Source organism: Medicago sativa, chromosome 1 (genome assembly GCF_051527215.1).
Source record: "Medicago sativa cultivar Bolivia chromosome 1, Bolivia_mono, whole genome shotgun sequence".
Lineage (NCBI taxonomy): Eukaryota > Viridiplantae > Streptophyta > Magnoliopsida > Fabales > Fabaceae > Medicago > Medicago sativa.
In genome coordinates this window covers 91,067,899-91,085,544 of record NC_140749.1, presented here as the reverse complement: position 1 = coordinate 91,085,544, position 17,646 = coordinate 91,067,899, and the positions used below count along the sequence as shown (strand labels likewise).

The following is a 17,646-nucleotide window of genomic DNA, read 5'->3' as shown; positions in this document are numbered from 1 at the left end:
TCAAGATCATCATGGAGAGACAAAGGTAAGAATATTTAACTTTATCCCCTAAACAAGAATTTTTTTTTTCTGACCCAATTTCCCAAAACAATTCCACTTTTGACCCCCTATGAGAATTAATGACATAAATGACCCACTTTCACATTTTTTAATTTTTTTTTGTCCTGTAGTGGGTTATTACCGCCAATTGAAATGGCGGGAATGGCAGAGATTTTGACACGTGTCAATGCAGCCGTTTTTTGTTTTGTCCTGTAGTGTTTTCAGAAAATTGAGAAAAAATTTTAATTTTACTCTGTAGTGTTTTCAGAAAATTGAGAAAAAATTTTAATTTTACTCCCAAAGGGACTCGAACCAGGCGCGTGTGAGACCATGCAATGCTGTGTTGCCACTACGCCACTGCAGAACTGATGTTAATTTGCACATCCAATAATATATATACCGTTTCTAAAACCAGTTTCACATGAACCATCCAATTTTTCATTTTTGTTTTTTTTTTTTTAATATAAGTCTTATAAAAAAAATAAATATAGGAGATTTTATAATTTTAATTGGATTCTAAATTTTATTTTGAAATTTTTTTCCATACGAATATGAACAAATATTTTTCACCGATAAATATTTGTTCATATTTTTCACCGATAAATATTTGTAAAATATTTGTACATATTCGTCTGGTAATTTTTCACCGATAAATATTTATAAATTACCAGACGAATATGAACAAATATTTTTCACCGATAAATATTTGTTCATATTTTTCACCGATAAATATTTCTAGATATATTGTTCCCTTTCTCTACCTAAAAATATATATTAATCCCTACATATATTTTTCACCGATAAATTATCCGACGAAATGATATATATGTATATATTATTTCAAAATATATATATTCAAAATAAAATCTAGATTTTGTTCATATTCGTATGGTAATTTTTTAAAATAAAATCTAAATTTTGTTCATATTCGTATGGAAAAAAATTTCAAAATAAAATCTAGAATCCAATTAAAATTATAAAATCTCCTATATTTATTTTTTTATAAGACTTATATTAAAAAAAAAAAAAAACAAAAATGAAAAATTGGATGGTTCATGTGAAACTGGTTTTAGAAACGGTATATATATTATTGGATGTGCAAATTAACATCAGTTCTGCAGTGGCGTAGTGGCAACACAGCATTGCATGGTCTCACACGCGCCTGGTTCGAGTCCCTCTGGGAGAAAAATTAAAATTTTTTCTCAATTTTCTGAAAACACTACAGGACAAAACAAAAAACGGCTGCATTGACACGTGTCAAAATCTCTGCCATTCCCGCCATTTCAATTGGCGGTAATAACCCACTACAGGACAAAAAAAAAATTAAAAAATGTGAAAGTGGGTCATTTATGTCATTAATTCTCATAGGGGGGTCAAAAGTGGAATTGTTTTGGGAAATCCATTCAGGATGGTAGAGTTAAAATCCATAGTGGAGCAGTTGGTTTCCTCAGAGGAGGATGTTGATAATATGGAAGAACTAGTGTTGACAAGTTGGGAATCACAAGGAGTTAGGTCATGGGCTCTTGATGCTCTTATCACATTTGAACAAGAAATGAACATTTTGAGACTCTGAAGTTGGAAGAATGTGAATGTATGAACGAGTTATGCTTTTGAACTTAGACAAAATTTGTCATTGATAAGCATGTTCGATGAGTTGGGTCATGTCACTAGTTTTGAGCATGGGGTATGGTAATTTCGCAAGATGCTAAGGTAATAGGTAGAGATACCTAAGTGTATGGTTTATACAGGTTTGATAATTATATTATTTTTGATCATGTATTGGTAGCTAGTCAAGGCTCACGTCATTTAACCGAGTCATGTGATTTTGAGGTGGTGCATAGTGACATAGAAGTAATACACTAATATACAAGGTTAGGATGTGTAAAATATAAACCCAAATAGATTTTGAATTTTATAATCCGAAAAACATTAAAAACACTTCAGATATAATTCCAACAGGGATAAAATAGACAAAACCGAGGGCGGTGCGAGAAGGGTGGATGGTGGGAATATAAATTCTTTATATTCCTCCCCAAACAAATTGAATTATTTTCACTTTAGTCTCGGCTCTGTGTTATTGTTTCTAAGATGGGTCTAGAGTATATTTTTAATTTTGTAAACTATATGAAGCATGATTTTTTTAGGGGATGTAGCATTATTAATTCTTAAGCATCAGAGGAGTAAAATAAATAATTGAAAGTCCTTAACTCTGGTTCATGTGTTAAACAAATGATTGCACTTGACATGGGCCAATTTAATTGTGAAAGCTAAAATCAAAGAGGAAAACCCATGTGTGAAAGCTAAAATCAAATAAAATAAGTACACTGATAAATATTGGAACATGAATCATAATTTGAAATGGAAGGAACCAATTGTTGGCCTAGAGTTGATATCAAGAGTTTTATTTCTTCGAAATTACTAGTAATTTAGTTAATTTAGTTATTTCTGCGAGACCATCTTAATGTGATCCATCATCTCTAAATAATGTCTTTCACAACAAAAACAAAATCTCTAAATAATGTCATCCTACACTATGCTTGTTGTGGTTCTAGTTGTTTTACCATTCCCTTACACTTTATCTTTTATCGCTTTGTTTTACGATTTGAAGTACTCCTTCTTAAACCCTCTGCACTCCTTGGGTTTTATTATATAATGCATATTTTTGTCTTTAACAAAAAAAAAAAATTGTTGCATTCATGTCTTCGGCTAATTAATTACTAGTTGTATCTTCTTTAAGTCTTATCGGGTTTGTGATTCCGTGGATGATATCATAGTTACCTTTGGGAGGTGATCTTAGTTAGGAAGAAAGGGTGTCTGTGTTTGTTCTATGTATGGTTTTCGAACCATCTACTTTGTTTTAATTAATAAGTTTGTTTTTGTGTGTTCTCTTGGTGGATTAAGTACCTCTTGTACTTCTCTCATTATTTCTATTATAATCATTTTACCGTTAAAAATAAATAAATAAATTACTAGTTATAACTGTTCACAACATATATAATGAAAATTTGGAGGAAAGACATGAGCTTTCTAGATAGCGTTAAGAAGAAATTTGATTGATAGTAGAGGCATGATTGATTGTTTGAATATTCTATGTATGTATGTATACCGGAAACACTCAGCTGGAGTATTCGACTTTTGTTGTGATATTACCTTAATTGTGCAAGCATAGTGTGACACTGACATCATGAGCATATCAAGAAACTAGAATATATTCTAATTTTGGTTTGACTAGAGAGAGTGAGAGGTGGATTTTTAGTTAGAAAAGAAGTATGAAACCACAAAAGTTAGAAAATGAAACAGAAATAGTACAAAAAGCAAGAAATATTAATAAAAGGGGTTTGGGATGCAAAAGGAAGTGACACAAACTTTCAGTTCATATCCAACAGCTTGTTTGTTGTTGTACCGAACCAACATACAAAAGACATTCCCACAGCTAGAATCCAAAGTAGCTGAGGTTGTGAATGAGCTCAAAAGCTGCAGCACCTAGTTACTGTTGTTGCTATCTCTTCTTTCTTACTCATGATGAGTCATAACCCTAGCTATCTGTCAGCACCTTAATTAATTTATGAATCATCTCTCTCTCTGGATATACAGATAGCGTGTCTTTATGATAACAAAATATCACTCCATTACATACCATCTTGAAACCGATTGATCGTTGAAGGATATTGATGATCTGGAAAACCTTGTCCAACCGGTGCACCTATGCACGTGTAACTTGACTCACCTCCACCTGCCACATATTGCTGCTGCCCATTGTTACTCATCACATGACTCACACGGTAATCGTGATGAGGAACCAAATGTGGAGGGAAAGACATAGGCCGTGATGGTGAAGAGTACAGATATTGTTGAACTTGAGATGGCTGTTGTGGTGTTGAGGATGATGAACCTGCAGCAGAGAAGGATGTTGGGAATCTCAATGGCATTGTTGGGTGATGATGATCTCCTATGTTACCTGCTGGATGATACCCTGCTGTTGCTATTGGTGGATAACATCTGAATATCAATTTCACAAATTGTATCAAATCAAACAGTGTATATTTTGTATATATGCATGCTATTGCTCTAACTGTATTATTCTAATTGAAAAACAACAAGTCTTTCAAAAAACATGTGAGGAAAACAAGTTTATAATAATTTGGAAATAGGATTCCACCCCGGTATGCATTCACAACATTAGTGGCCGTGTGATGTCCTAGCAAAATCAGATTTAATTTTAATTTTATAACTATGATAATAATACCAAGTTTAAATTAGGATCATCCAACCTCAATCCAACAACCACTCACACGAGATTGCGGAAGTGTGTTGACCGCAACACATTCAAGTTCATTAATTTGATGGGACGAAATATAGAGATGAGTAGTTTAGCCTGTTTGAATTAATAAGAGTTTAAAAATATTTGGAGGGCTCATATTCAAATCATGATAAAAGTGAAAAATACTAACCTAACAAAGTTTTAGAAGGACTTGTTCTCGGCTTCTTTCGGCACAATTAGCGTCACATTAATAAAACAAAATTGTTTTAAAATGAATATTAATTCAGTTTTTAAATATTAAAAAAATCATTTGTACTTTCTAATAAATACTATGTAACATAATTCCAAATTATTATATCCCACTTTGAATTCATAATAGGAGAAAACACGTCAATAATGATAATTTGATAAAATTATTATTTTCTTTCTACTATTTATTGCATTTTTTAACTTGTGTAAAATTTTTAAGTGACATTTATTTTAAAACGGAGAACGTACTAAAGACCAAACAAATAAGTAAAGAGTTATTTTTTATTGACAAATTTTAGTAAATTACTAGTGGTTATGTTTATTATTTAAAAAATATACACTTTGTACTAAAAATAAATGTATGCACTATCACTTGGAAAGGTTTTACACAATTGTTAAAAATATTCACAAAATGAAAATTAACTATTTTGTGACTTCATCCGACTTTTGTAAGAATATTTTAAAATTGATGGTATGATTTTAAAAAAATAAAGTTGAAACTCTTGTTGGTTATCAGCATAAAATAAAATGGTAGTATGCTTACAAAGTCTAGGTATTATATAGAAGTTGAAGAAGGTAAAAATAGTAAAAGAAGTGGAAAGTGCATACCCTAGGTGAAGGGCAGCTTGGGCAACAAGGTTGTGATCATTACGTAAGAGGAGCTGACGAGCATTGTTCAACTTCTCTGTTTCTTTCTCTGCACCCAAACCAACCACACAACAATCACAAACCAAATCAAACCGAAAAATAAAAAATATTATTATTATTGAATTGAATATTTTGTTTTGAGAAGAAGAAGAAAGTAGAGGAAGCAGCTAGCCTTGGCGATGACGGTTCATGTGTCCCCCAAGAGCCTGAGACTTGCAGAATTTGAGGGAACAAAATCTACATTCATAGACCTTCTCGTCTTTTCTATCATCATCTTCGCCGTTTTCCTTTTCCTTATAACCTGTAACTGTTGTAACAAAATATCCAATTTAAGCAACTTTGATGAGACCCTTCCTTTACCTTAATTAAATAAAGTATACCAACTTCATTCCCAATAACCCAAAACCATCATTGCATTGCATTGCATTTATTCATTTCTTATCACTTTACCAACTACCCCTTTCATTTCATTTTTTTCTCCTAGTATATGCTTACAAACAAGTACACAACGCTAGGTCTAAGAGACGATAAAGAAGAAAAAGGGTAATGTATCATGGTGAAAAAAACCATGACCTAGCTTAGTCTTTCATTTTATTTCCATGGTACCGCATTGTGAAAATAATATATAAAAAAACAATCAATTTTTATGTTGTTTTGATTATGTGATCACTAATGGAAGAAGGTTTAAAAAAAATTAATGGAAGAAGGTTTAATTAATTAAATAAATGAATGAATTACCAGGTGGTGGGGAGGTGGTGTCAGGAAGAAGTTGTTTAGCGTGGTGATCTCTGCTAGAGTTGTCATCAGGCAGATTGTTAAGGTCTAAAGGATTTCCATCTGGTCTCCTGTAATAATTAAAAGGAAGCAATTAACAAAGTCATAAGAGAGAGAAAGAGAGAGATAAAAAAAAAGAAGAAAAAAGAGTAGAAGTTGAAAAGGAGAAGATGATCAAGTGGGGGACGGAAGACCTACATGGTGATTGTAATATGATACAAGCAGAAAGAGACTACAGAAAGAAAAAGATATTGTAGAGGCTATAGTTGAGTGATGGTAGAAGATAAAGAGCTTTGAAAGTTCTCTATCAGTTCTTCTGCTACACTCTCTCTCTCACTTACCTCCCTTCTTCATCACACACACACACACACACACACACAATATTTATTGAGTTAATCAACAATAAGGGACAGTTCTTCTCGTGACTTTATAATACTAAAAGATTAGCTAGCAGCTTAGGGCATGTTTGGTTACATGAGGTGAAAGTTGATTTTGATTCCTTAAAAAAAAAAGTTAGTTTATGTTGGGAAAAACGTCATTGTGAAATTAAGGATACTAAGTTAATAATATTTATTCTTGTTCTCTTGTAAAAACATAATTGAAAAATTAGTTTATGCTGTCATTGTATCCTTTTAATGGGATGAGTATGTCTTGTACTTATTCTTCTATATATTTGATTTGTTACTCTAAACAATAAATCAATGAATAATATATTGTTTGGTTGATTTGAAAATCACAAAATAAAGCTATTTACACTACAAGAAAATGGTGTTTTAGATTCAGCAGAAAAATGGATGCTAAAAGGCTAATTGTGGATGCTAACAACCTTTTAGCATCAGTATAGAGTCCAAAAAATTGACGACAGTAAAAGCTTGGATGCTAAACACTAGCATCCAACTGACGCTAAAATAGCATCTACAAAAATGGACGCTAAAATTGAAGCTAAAGGCATTTTACAAGTGCATATTACGCAGACGCTACTTAGCATCTATAGAAGTGGACGCTAAAAGTTGGGTAAAATTTAGCATTAGCATATGTGGATGCTAAGATCAAATTGAAAAAACTAAATTCTTTCAAAATTAGAGTTCGAAATTGTGGATGCTAAAATTAGTGTATGCATATAAATTTAGTTCACGTACACTAATTATCCTGGATACATATGACTGACTATTTTTTGTTGGTTAACTACCCCTAATCAGACTTGCAAAATAATATTTATGACTTAATAATATAATATTATAGAAATTAAAATAAGACATGAAACTACGACATCCAATTATAAATAACTCACATAATGAAGTCTTAACCATAAAATTAGTAGAAACTAAACATAATCCAAGAGTTAAATTAGTAGAAACTAAACATAATCCATCAACTTAGTATAAAGAACATCTACCCATAATCGAAGTCTTGTCTCTCCAGCCACCTCTTGCGTATCACCAGCAGAGTGCTTATCAATCTTTGTTAGCTTAGTCAGACGCTCTTGATAGTTATCCTGGTAAAAAAACACAACTTTTTATAGAAACAAATCACCAAGCACATGTATAATGCAGTTTTCATGCCTATTCCAAAAAGCAACATGCGTAGTCTCAAATTACAATGCAGGATGCAAATACCAGAATGTGACATGGTAAATTTGCAGATATCGAGGGTCAGCAGATTTTCATAATCTTAAATTATGTACCATGGTATTTCATTTCACAGAAAATTAATGCATTTTTTACTCAATAATCAGTACAAGAAAAAGAAAAACGGGTAAAATCCTTGAACAAGAATATTCGTGAATAGGACCATGGACATTATCGTTTCTTCAGGTGAGCCAGTTCCAATTCAAAACCAGAAAGAAGAATATTCGTGAAGAGGAGCATATGAGAATAAGAGTGAACGACCAATTATTCTTCCAATGCCATTATGTCCCAAATTTTATGGAAAATATTATGTAGATTTCTCACAATTTGTTTCATTAGTTAAGTAAGAAAAGAAATAAACTCATGACTAATTAAATGAACCTCTCAATATGGAAGTGAGTAAACCATATAAGTGAATGGTCATATAACATGTGTTTGTAACACGAGGGTATGCATCATTACATAACTTAAAATAAACCAACTCCTTGACACGAATTCCTGATCATAATTACATTAACAAGTTTATTCTTGCCATTTTTCTAGTTATACAATGTGCTGCCAAAAGTTCAAATCATCATTTAATAATCCACCATATAGATAAGTTTCAAGATGATAACTCCAACATTTTTAATCACACCCACAATATGAAAAATTAAAAGAACAATTCAAGCAAGATGAACAATTAAAGCTCTATACAGAATTAGGTTATCCTACAAAATATTTATTCTATTGGGGAACTGTCCAGAAACTATCAATTTAATTGAACGGAAACTGAAATAGCAAAGGCATTGCACAAAGTAATTATTCTAGTAGTGATCTTTCCAGAAAGTATCAATGAGAAGTAAATCCATGGGTGAACTAAGAAAGAAATATATTCTAGAAATCCTAGGATAATTTAACATCTTCTTCCATTTCATTAAAGCTTGTTGCAAGCCATGGCAGTAATAGTTTTCTAGCGCTAGTGGAGTTTTTATCAATTACACTAGCATATATATGCCCCTTTAAATAGGTACAAGGATTGCAAAATTTGATTGATATTACTTTCAGAGACAGAGAGATGTAATCTGCTTAGTCATAACAGTAAAGTCAAAATTATAACAAACTAATTAGGAAGCTACTAAGCTGCATAGTAATAACAGTGAGTTCAAAATTAAGTTATGAATTCACAGACTTCTAATGGGAAAAGATAAGCCAAGCAAATAGTGTAAACTTCATTCAGATAAGTAAAACAATGATAGGTTCACATAGTTGAATGCTGTATCTAAAAACTGTAAATAAATAATGTTTTATAGCATAAACTTAAAGTTCAAATATCTATTTGATATAGGAAAACCTGTCCAGATTCAAAACTATAGGCAAGACTGTCAAAACTATATCCAAAATTGCAAGAAGAATAAACTGTCCAGATTCAAAATTATAGGCAGAACGTACAAATGTATATTTGGAAATAAACAAAAATAAACTGACCTCCGCAATCTGAAAATCCTTGTTTAAGAACAACCATGACCATTCTTCAATAGTAATTTGAAAATGTAAAAGCATGAATTGTTCAACAACAAAAAAAAACTTAAATATTACTACTAGAAGATACAAATATAGTTAATTCATATATGGCCGCAAGGTTATCGCCTATTATGGTTAATTCTCTCACATAACTCCACTACCATCCACACTAACCGCGGTAAGGCATAATCATGTGTATACATCAAGCCAAAAGAAAATGGGAAGAGTACAACAAAGTTGTATTTTAATCAGAATCAGATGAAAGAACAATTCAGGTCAAGAAACATAAACATACCTTTAACAGAGAGCACGACTGAACTGGTCTATTGAATAAGCATTGATCAGTGAAGTGGAGCCTCCATAAGTAAAGGTATCACAGGCCTATGTAAAATGAAATAGGATTAAGATACACTATCCAAAGGAAAGATAAAAATTCAAAAAGTCAAGGTGTCAGGCCTATGTAAAAGGAATTACAAATATTTTATTTTAACTGTTATTTAATCATGAAGTGTTCCAACATGCTCATAAGTCATAACACATAACTCAAATTTTCAACAACATTACAACTTATAATCTCCAATAACAAGTAACATACTATGTCGAATGGAACCGTCAAAATCTCCATAATTCATATAGTATTTCACTTTACTCGTAGAAGCCAGGTCATCAAAGTTACACTCACAACCAAAAAACACAATCAATCATCACAATTAAACTCATTAGCATTATCACAACCAAACTCAGTAAAAATTATCCATTATTCATTGCAGCATTCACATGCGGGACATGGTAGACTGCCAAATTGAGTGTTTAAGAAAGTCATGTCATCTTGACTCATTATACTAATTTGTCTCGTATTAGTGATACACGCTTCCCCCAAGGAAAGACATCAGCAATTTTCTTAATATACCAATTCCATATAATTAAGAAAAGTGATAAACTCTATGGAATTTTTTAAATTCCATACACGTTCATGCTATATATAATGTGCCTCCTAATTTGCTTAACATTATCACCATTTAGTTTCTGATATCACAATTGCTAGCAATCTCACCACGATGTTCGAATACTTGATTGGCTCCATTCCGATCTTTTTTATTATCATGCTAGGAGGAGGTACTTAGTTAATTCTTTAACTTCTTGTTCTTTTCTACCATTCATTAGCTAGTTTAGATTATTATCTTTAGCTGGTTCTTCTCTTTGGATGCACAAATGATTTTCTAAAACATAGCATATTGTTAAACAAATATACATAGCATACTATCCTTAACACAACATCCTACCATATCACATCAGAAACCAAACCACAAAATCCCCTAAAAAATCACAAACCACAAACCCAACCCCATTCCTAGAAACCATAAGATACCATCATAAACCATACACAGCAAACAAAATGTCCTAAAAAATCAAAGATCTTCAGAAACAACAAACACTAAGATCTAACGAAAAGAAACATAATAAACTATTAAAAACCATAATAGAAGAGAACAGAGGAGTTGAGGGAGAAAAGGGAGATACTAAACAGAACAAGCGAAGCTGCAAACGGCGAGATCTGAGACGATTGGAACTGCAATAACCGAACGATAGCGAAGCCGCAATCATAAAACGATCTTGAGCGAGATCGAGCACAAAACCTTCACAGATTTTGAACGAATCAGTAAATGATTGAGAACTGAATTTGGGATCCATCTTGAGGGAGAGCGAAGCAGCAAACCTTCACAGATTGGGAACGATGGGAACCTTGATAGTTTTGGATCGATTGTGTTATGATTGGGAACCATTGAGATTTTGGGAAAATTTGTGAATGTTTATGATTTGGCTGGAACGATTTCGAGATCTATTAGGTTAACACCGGAAGGGAACAATTTTGTGGAGGATTTGCCTTGAATGATTATGTGAAGAATTTTAGGATCGATATGATAATGAAGCATTCGAGTTTATACTTTAGAAACTGAATGTGTTTTGTGAAACGATTGGTGTTGTGGAAAATTAGGTTAACATTTGGGAACTAGTAGTAAAATTAAAAATTAAAAAAAATAGCATCTAAATTTGTGGATGCTAATTGAATAATTAAATTAAAAAATATTAGCATCAATAAATAGTGTCTAACTGACTGAAGCTAAATTGCATATAAACAATGAATTGAAAAATATGCATTTGCATCAAAATTTGTGGATGCTAAATAGACGCTATTAGCATCCAAAATGGTATGATGCTAAAATTTCTGAAGCTAAACTGCAGTTTTCTTGTAGTGTTAAAATATTGAGTATATGTTGAATAATTGGTAGATTATTTTAAGTTTACTTCTCAACGGTAATTCTTAGATAAGCAATATGGGTCTTGCACTTTCTACGAGCGGACGGTGAAATATGATCCTCTCGTAGATAATATTTTGCTTTTGGTGTGGTGTTCTTGGGGTTGATGTTTCTTTTGCCTATATTTCTTTTTTAGAATTGATATTTTCTTTTATGTTGACATTATTGAGTTGGAGTGTCATTTTGGACTCCTTTTAATTTTATTATATTTTGTATGCTTAAAAGACAAATAGGGTGTAAGCTTTCGATTATAGTTTATTATATGAGTAATGCTATATGGTACGGTTAAAAAAACTTACACCCTATTTGTCTTTTAAGCATACAAATTAAAAAAATATAATAAGGATAATGATGAATGGGTTGATTTGGTATAGTTCAATTGAATTGACATTTTTAAACATTAAAAAACTTATTTTAAAAACCTATAAAAAAAACTTTTTTTCCTTTCAAAGGCATAGATTTTCTATACCATTAAAACGTGTACTTAAGCTCTAATGAGAAAATTAATACATTATGGTTAAAAAATACATGAATACAACAAACTTATTTGACAACCTCTCAAAAAAATACATACTTATTATCATGCCTTTTCTTCATCAGGATTTGTTTGGCGGATCCTTTAGCTACTTGTATTAGGGTTGAGTTCATATTAGATACACTGCTCTTCGTATTTTCTTTTTAAAAAATATTAATAAACTTGTATGTCAACATTTGAAGGAAGAAAAAAAAAAGACAAACAAAAAAACTGTGTATATATTACAAACAAAAGGATGACAATGAAATGTCCAGGAGATATATCTTTGATCATTAAAGGTTGCCCTAAGAATGAAAGATTACGTTTATACCTAAAAGAAACCGAGACACGGGGCACAGGGTCTGTATACATTTTGTGTAGTTATTGATTGTGCTAAAAAGAGTTGGGAGGGGAAGGTTGAGAACATGTGATGTATGGTCCACAATAGCTTAATACCTCCATCTTGATGTAAAAGTCTACACCCGCGTAACTTAGACTTATAGCACCAACGATACGTTGCTATCATTAGGGTTTTATAATCTATAATCTGAGATAGTCTCAACCTCATATGTGTTGCTTTTTTCTTTGAAATTTGGTATATCTCATAGATGACATATACATAGTCCTTTTCAAAAAATATACATTTAGAGAAACGGATTTGATTTTCATTATTATTTCATTCTCTGTCATTACTAGATATATGCTGAGATGTATTTCTCGCAAAGAATCAACCTCTAACGACTCCTTTATATGGTTGCTTAGTGTTATCCGTATATATATGCAGATTGCAGAAGCGACTATTCATTACTTAATTACAATCAACTTTATAGAGCCGAGAGTGTGTACAACTAAAAGAGTTATAAGAGTAAATATAAGTACTAGAGCCACTAATGACTCCTTTATATAACCACTGCTTACTAGGTGCATGACTCCTAGAAACTATACACAACGATTTTCATGTGATTTTTATTTTATTTTTTGTGTTAAAAAATAAAGCTCTTATTAATGAATGTTTTACATATACAACAATCCAGCTGCACAAGAGTGCTAATAGCATGGCTTCTAAGATTTGGTTATGCTGCGAACCTCTCTCTATATTGTGATAAAATAAAATAATGGAGACAATGCGGTCACAATTACCATTACATATGCCATTGTAAATATCTCTAAAACATTTATATTGACGTGCAAATGTAGTTACATATATATCCGCCCAACAATCTCCGATCCTATGAGCTTTTCTAGTCTAGTTGATGTGGAGATGGCTGAGTTTGATTCACCCAGTATTGAAGGGGAGAGTGGGATGAGGTATATTTTAAAAAATATACGACGGAATAGCTAGTGTAAAAATTTGTGGAACATTCCTTCTTAGAATTCGTGGATCTCGATAGAATTAAATTCTCTTAGAAATGGTTCTTAGGGATGTTTTCTAGGTCCTCTTGCAATTTTTACGAGTAGTTTGTGGAACATTCCTTATGCTTGAATAGATAGCGTTCGAGCTGGTCTTTCTCTTTTGGAGCTTGTTGGTTTTATAAAGCTTAGGCTTTTCTTTTTGAGCAATGCTATATTTCTAGAAAAAAAACATCAAGAATTCTTCAAGAATAAAGAGCAGCCAATCACAATGCACTATTTGCCACAATTCAAGAAGGTATGACTGAAAAATAAGAAGTGAACAAATAAATCATGCAATTAAAACTTGCCACATGTGTCTTGAAAAATTCTTGATGCTATTTTTCTAGATAAATATCATTTTCCTTTCTTTTTATTTTTTCGATTGTTATTTTTCTTTAGCATAGGCGCATTCCCTTGTGCTTGTGCTTGTGCTTGTTAATTTTTTTTTTTTGAAAGATTGTGCTTGTTCTTTTTATTTTACTGCGGTTTGTTACGTTGTATTTTTGTTTTGCCTTGCCCTTTTTGAGACGGCTCTTGATTTCATTGTAATGGGTAAATATACCCATTGTTCTCCCTTCTTCTCCTCTTTTAATATATTGATTTTGCCATTAAAATAATGTCTATATATGTATGTATATATTTATGTCTATGTGTGTGTGTATATATAATATAATTTGCAAATGGCAATAAAAAATAATAGTTAGAATCCTCTTGTCCACAATCTTACCCACGTCCGAAAATGATTAATAATGAAAGAAAAAGAAGACACACTGTCTAATATAAGAAAGCAAGCTATATGCATTAAAATCAGGTGATATTTCATGGACCACTTCACTGCAGCTGGTCTTGATCTTGACTATAGCTAGCTATATGAAGGATTTGAGACACATTTGATGTTTTCAAAATTAACCTGGACAGAAAAATCATGCAATGAGACCGCACCCCAATTACCTGAAAACTACTTGTTTATATGTGATCGATTACTTTTTGAGGTGGTCCATCACAATTTTAAGCAGTATTTCCAATTAACATCTCTTCCGTGTTCAGAACTCTATAGCAATCCAACGTACAACCAATATACGATATTGTCTTCATCATCTTGGCTTCTTCCTTTCTAATTAGTACCCAAAATATTCAAATTGAGAATGTTTTATCTTCAGTAGCGATATTGCATTGATATTTCATGTGTAGATCGACAATTAATGTCAAGGAAAAACCAAACAATTTAATATACATTTTTGTATAATAAATAAAGGGTGGGGATCAACTTACTTAATTTAGGAGTAACTCTTGTCAATGTAATTCCACTTAATAACTCATCATATACATTAAATTTAGTTAATTCAACTGTCAAATTAATAGTTCTTAATGAGTATAACAAATATGCAAGTCTCATAATATACTTTGAAAATTACTATAGCACTCCTCTTTTTTTAAAAATTCCTTCAAAAAATATTTTAATTTTTTCTCTTATACTTTAAATAAACTCTATTCAACATAATATACTTTTCCTCACAAAAGAAAAAAAATAATAATATACTTTTAAAAATATAAGTAAATTATTGACTATAATAGTTATAATTGTTGGTAGGCATGATCATAAAATAATATAAAAATAGTTACAGCTGGATTAATGAAATTTGATGTATATACTGAGTTATATTGAGTGGAGTAAACTCTAACAAGAGTTTGCTTCTAGAGAGTAAGTTGATCCAAACCCACTTGAGAAGGTCTGATAGCGTTGACTTGAGACTTTAAAGTGTGTTCCTCTCAAAATTTTAGGTTTGATTCACTCCAATGTTTCGATGAACTAATTTAACTTCTTTAAATGTCAATTTTGATAGACTAGTTTAACATCTTTAAAAGAAGTTAATTGATCCCCATCATAAATTAATATTTGTTCAATTTTTTTAAGAAATGTGTACATTAAACATTTTCATAATTGTTTTTTTTATTATTGAGAATGAAACCTCTCTATACTTATAATTAAGTGATTGTCTTCAAGATGTTAATATGCACTATTTTCGGACAAATAACACAAAAGAATATAAGTTTGAATTATGAGTAAAAAAACCATTGATCAAACTTGACTTATCGGCTGAATTTGCCAAAGGCCAATATCTTTAAAAATTGGAGCATTATAAAACTAATCCTCAAAGACGCCATACCATCCTCCATAGTGATCTTTAGCCACTTTCCCAGTCAATAAACCGATTATGGACAAAGTTTCTTCTACAAATTAAGACATATCCGAAGTTTCAATTGTATCCTAAAATACATTTTTATTGTATCAACTATGAGGTTTGGATCCAACAATTGTTATCCAAAAGGTTTTGCCTCGACTAGAGTTGGTTGACTCCACATATCTTCAAATGGTTGTAATTTTTTTTATTGATTTTGAACTAGAGGTGGTCGACTAACCCATGGCAACTCTTGATTCATCATCTGTTGAGAAATCCTTGTGTAAGTCCCTCCCTAGCACAACATTGGTTTTTTTTTTCCTTCTTCATATACTCGATCTTCTTCTTCATCTTTTTTCTTCTTTTGTTTACCCTTTGTTGTGGGCTTCTCCATCCGGAATAGGGGTGAGTTTCTTTGTGGAATTGGTTGTATGGTTTATCGGGTTGGAGTACCCCTTGTACTCTTTCTCCTTTTAATATTTGATTTGCGATTAAAATGCAGTTTTTTAACGACATCTTCATTTTTTTTTTTAAAAATGTACATAATAGTTTGTGTGTTTAAATTATATAAAGACATTTTCACCAAAAAAAAAATTATATAAAGACACGTTCTTAAAATTGGTGACATTAATCAGATATTTATAAACCAAAAATTATAGTAATGAAAATGTCTTTTTCCGGTATGAACCTTAAAAAAATAGTTTAAAGGTGAAAGTTCACTACTTTTCACAAAACCTACATTTTTTTTTAACTTTTTTTAAATTAAAAATAAAATTCACCATTCTAACATAAAAATGACTTAGCTTTGGTAGGAAATTAACTTTATAACCTCAAGGTGAAAATTTCAAATTCCTTTTTTTTTTGTTTGACCAAAACCGTTGTAAACTGATTATTAGCAATTTATTACTACTTTAATTATCAACAAAATAATCCCTTAATCAATCGTTTTTTTAAAAAGAAATATTAAAAAAAAAACGACGGCTCACCTTTGGATATTTTTTTAAGTTCATATGAAGAAAAAAAACCTAAAAGATACTAATGAATAATGATCACCCGTATGACAATTTGTTTTTCTTTTAGTAAACATTTTGTGTGTATCTTAAATTTCAAGAACTTTTAGAGGCACCCTTACTAGAATAATGAAAAGGAAAAGGACCTCACACATTTATTAGCATGGAGCCTTTTTTGTTTCCGTATGGAAATGGCTCTGGAGCCTATGACCTAGACAAACAGATAACGATTCGAGTTGTGCAATTCATATTATTTTATTCGACTTTAGCAATAGAAATTCGACCATGTTATGAATCTAAATTTTTACAATATAAATTAGTTGAACACGTATAAAATATATATTTATTAAAATAAATAAGAAACGTGTCATTGCGAAAACAACTCAGTTGATAGGGACATACTTGCATGATATGAAAGACGAGGTTCGAACCCCGATTCCAAACTTAATTCACCTTAAGGGATGAAATTCTAATCAGGAGATATTACAGGTCAAATTATATTGTATGTTTGATCTCTTAAATTTATTTTAAGATTTATGTTGCTTCTCTACGATCAAAAGATTTTAAGTTGACTCTTACGTACTAACATTTCATTAAATTAGTTCTTATAGTCGAATCCCCATTAAAAGTTTTTCATTTGGCTAACAACGACACACACGTGGATAAGGGGTGCCACGTGAACACTTTAGACAGAGTTAGTTTCAAATTTGATGGATATGACGATCTTATGTTGATATTACTAAAATAAAGGATCATCTTAAAACTTTTTAAATGTAGTAGGGAAGCAACATAAAACCTAAAATATGTAAGATACCATACATGCAATTCAGCCTATAGTTTATTTACGATTCAAATAGTCTTTTGATTCAACATATAAAAAGAATACAAGTAGTCATACAATTTGGCTCGAGTGAGAATAATCTTATCTTGTATTATTCAATTAGAACCATCAAAGTTTTTTTACATAGCAACGAAATCCGATCATATTCAATTGAGATTTTTCACAACTTATAATATCTCTTGATATTAAAAATATATAGATTTTGAGGGAGTATTTTGTGGAGTGAATTTTATGTGAATTTTTAGTTGAAAATATACATATTAGTCTCTTTCAACAATCTCACTTAAAC

General features: G+C 31.2%; 1 protein-coding gene and 1 long non-coding RNA gene across 3 annotated transcripts; both read right to left on the bottom strand.

The window, feature by feature from the left end:
• Window positions 1–3,342: 3,342 nt before the first annotated feature.
• On the bottom strand, window positions 3,343–6,364 carry LOC146959068 (zinc finger protein JAGGED-like). The gene is made up of 5 exons (XM_085740600.1): window positions 6,170–6,364; window positions 5,936–6,042; window positions 5,370–5,504; window positions 5,159–5,246; window positions 3,343–4,038 (listed from the first exon to the last, which is right to left on the bottom strand). Coding segments are annotated over exons 1-5 (702 nt in total). The 5' UTR covers window positions 6,172–6,364; the 3' UTR covers window positions 3,343–3,668.
• Window positions 6,365–7,250: 886 nt separating this feature from the next.
• LOC146959067 (uncharacterized) lies at window positions 7,251–11,355 on the bottom strand. 2 transcript variants are annotated; one of them, XR_015024790.1, is made up of 3 exons: window positions 10,629–11,122; window positions 9,398–9,483; window positions 7,251–7,466 (listed from the first exon to the last, which is right to left on the bottom strand). It is a non-coding gene; the product is annotated as an uncharacterized LOC146959067 (long non-coding RNA). The 2 variants fall into 2 exon arrangements; XR_015024789.1 differs by having other exon boundaries at window positions 9,398–11,355.
• Between the last annotated feature and the right edge of the window lie 6,291 nt (window positions 11,356–17,646).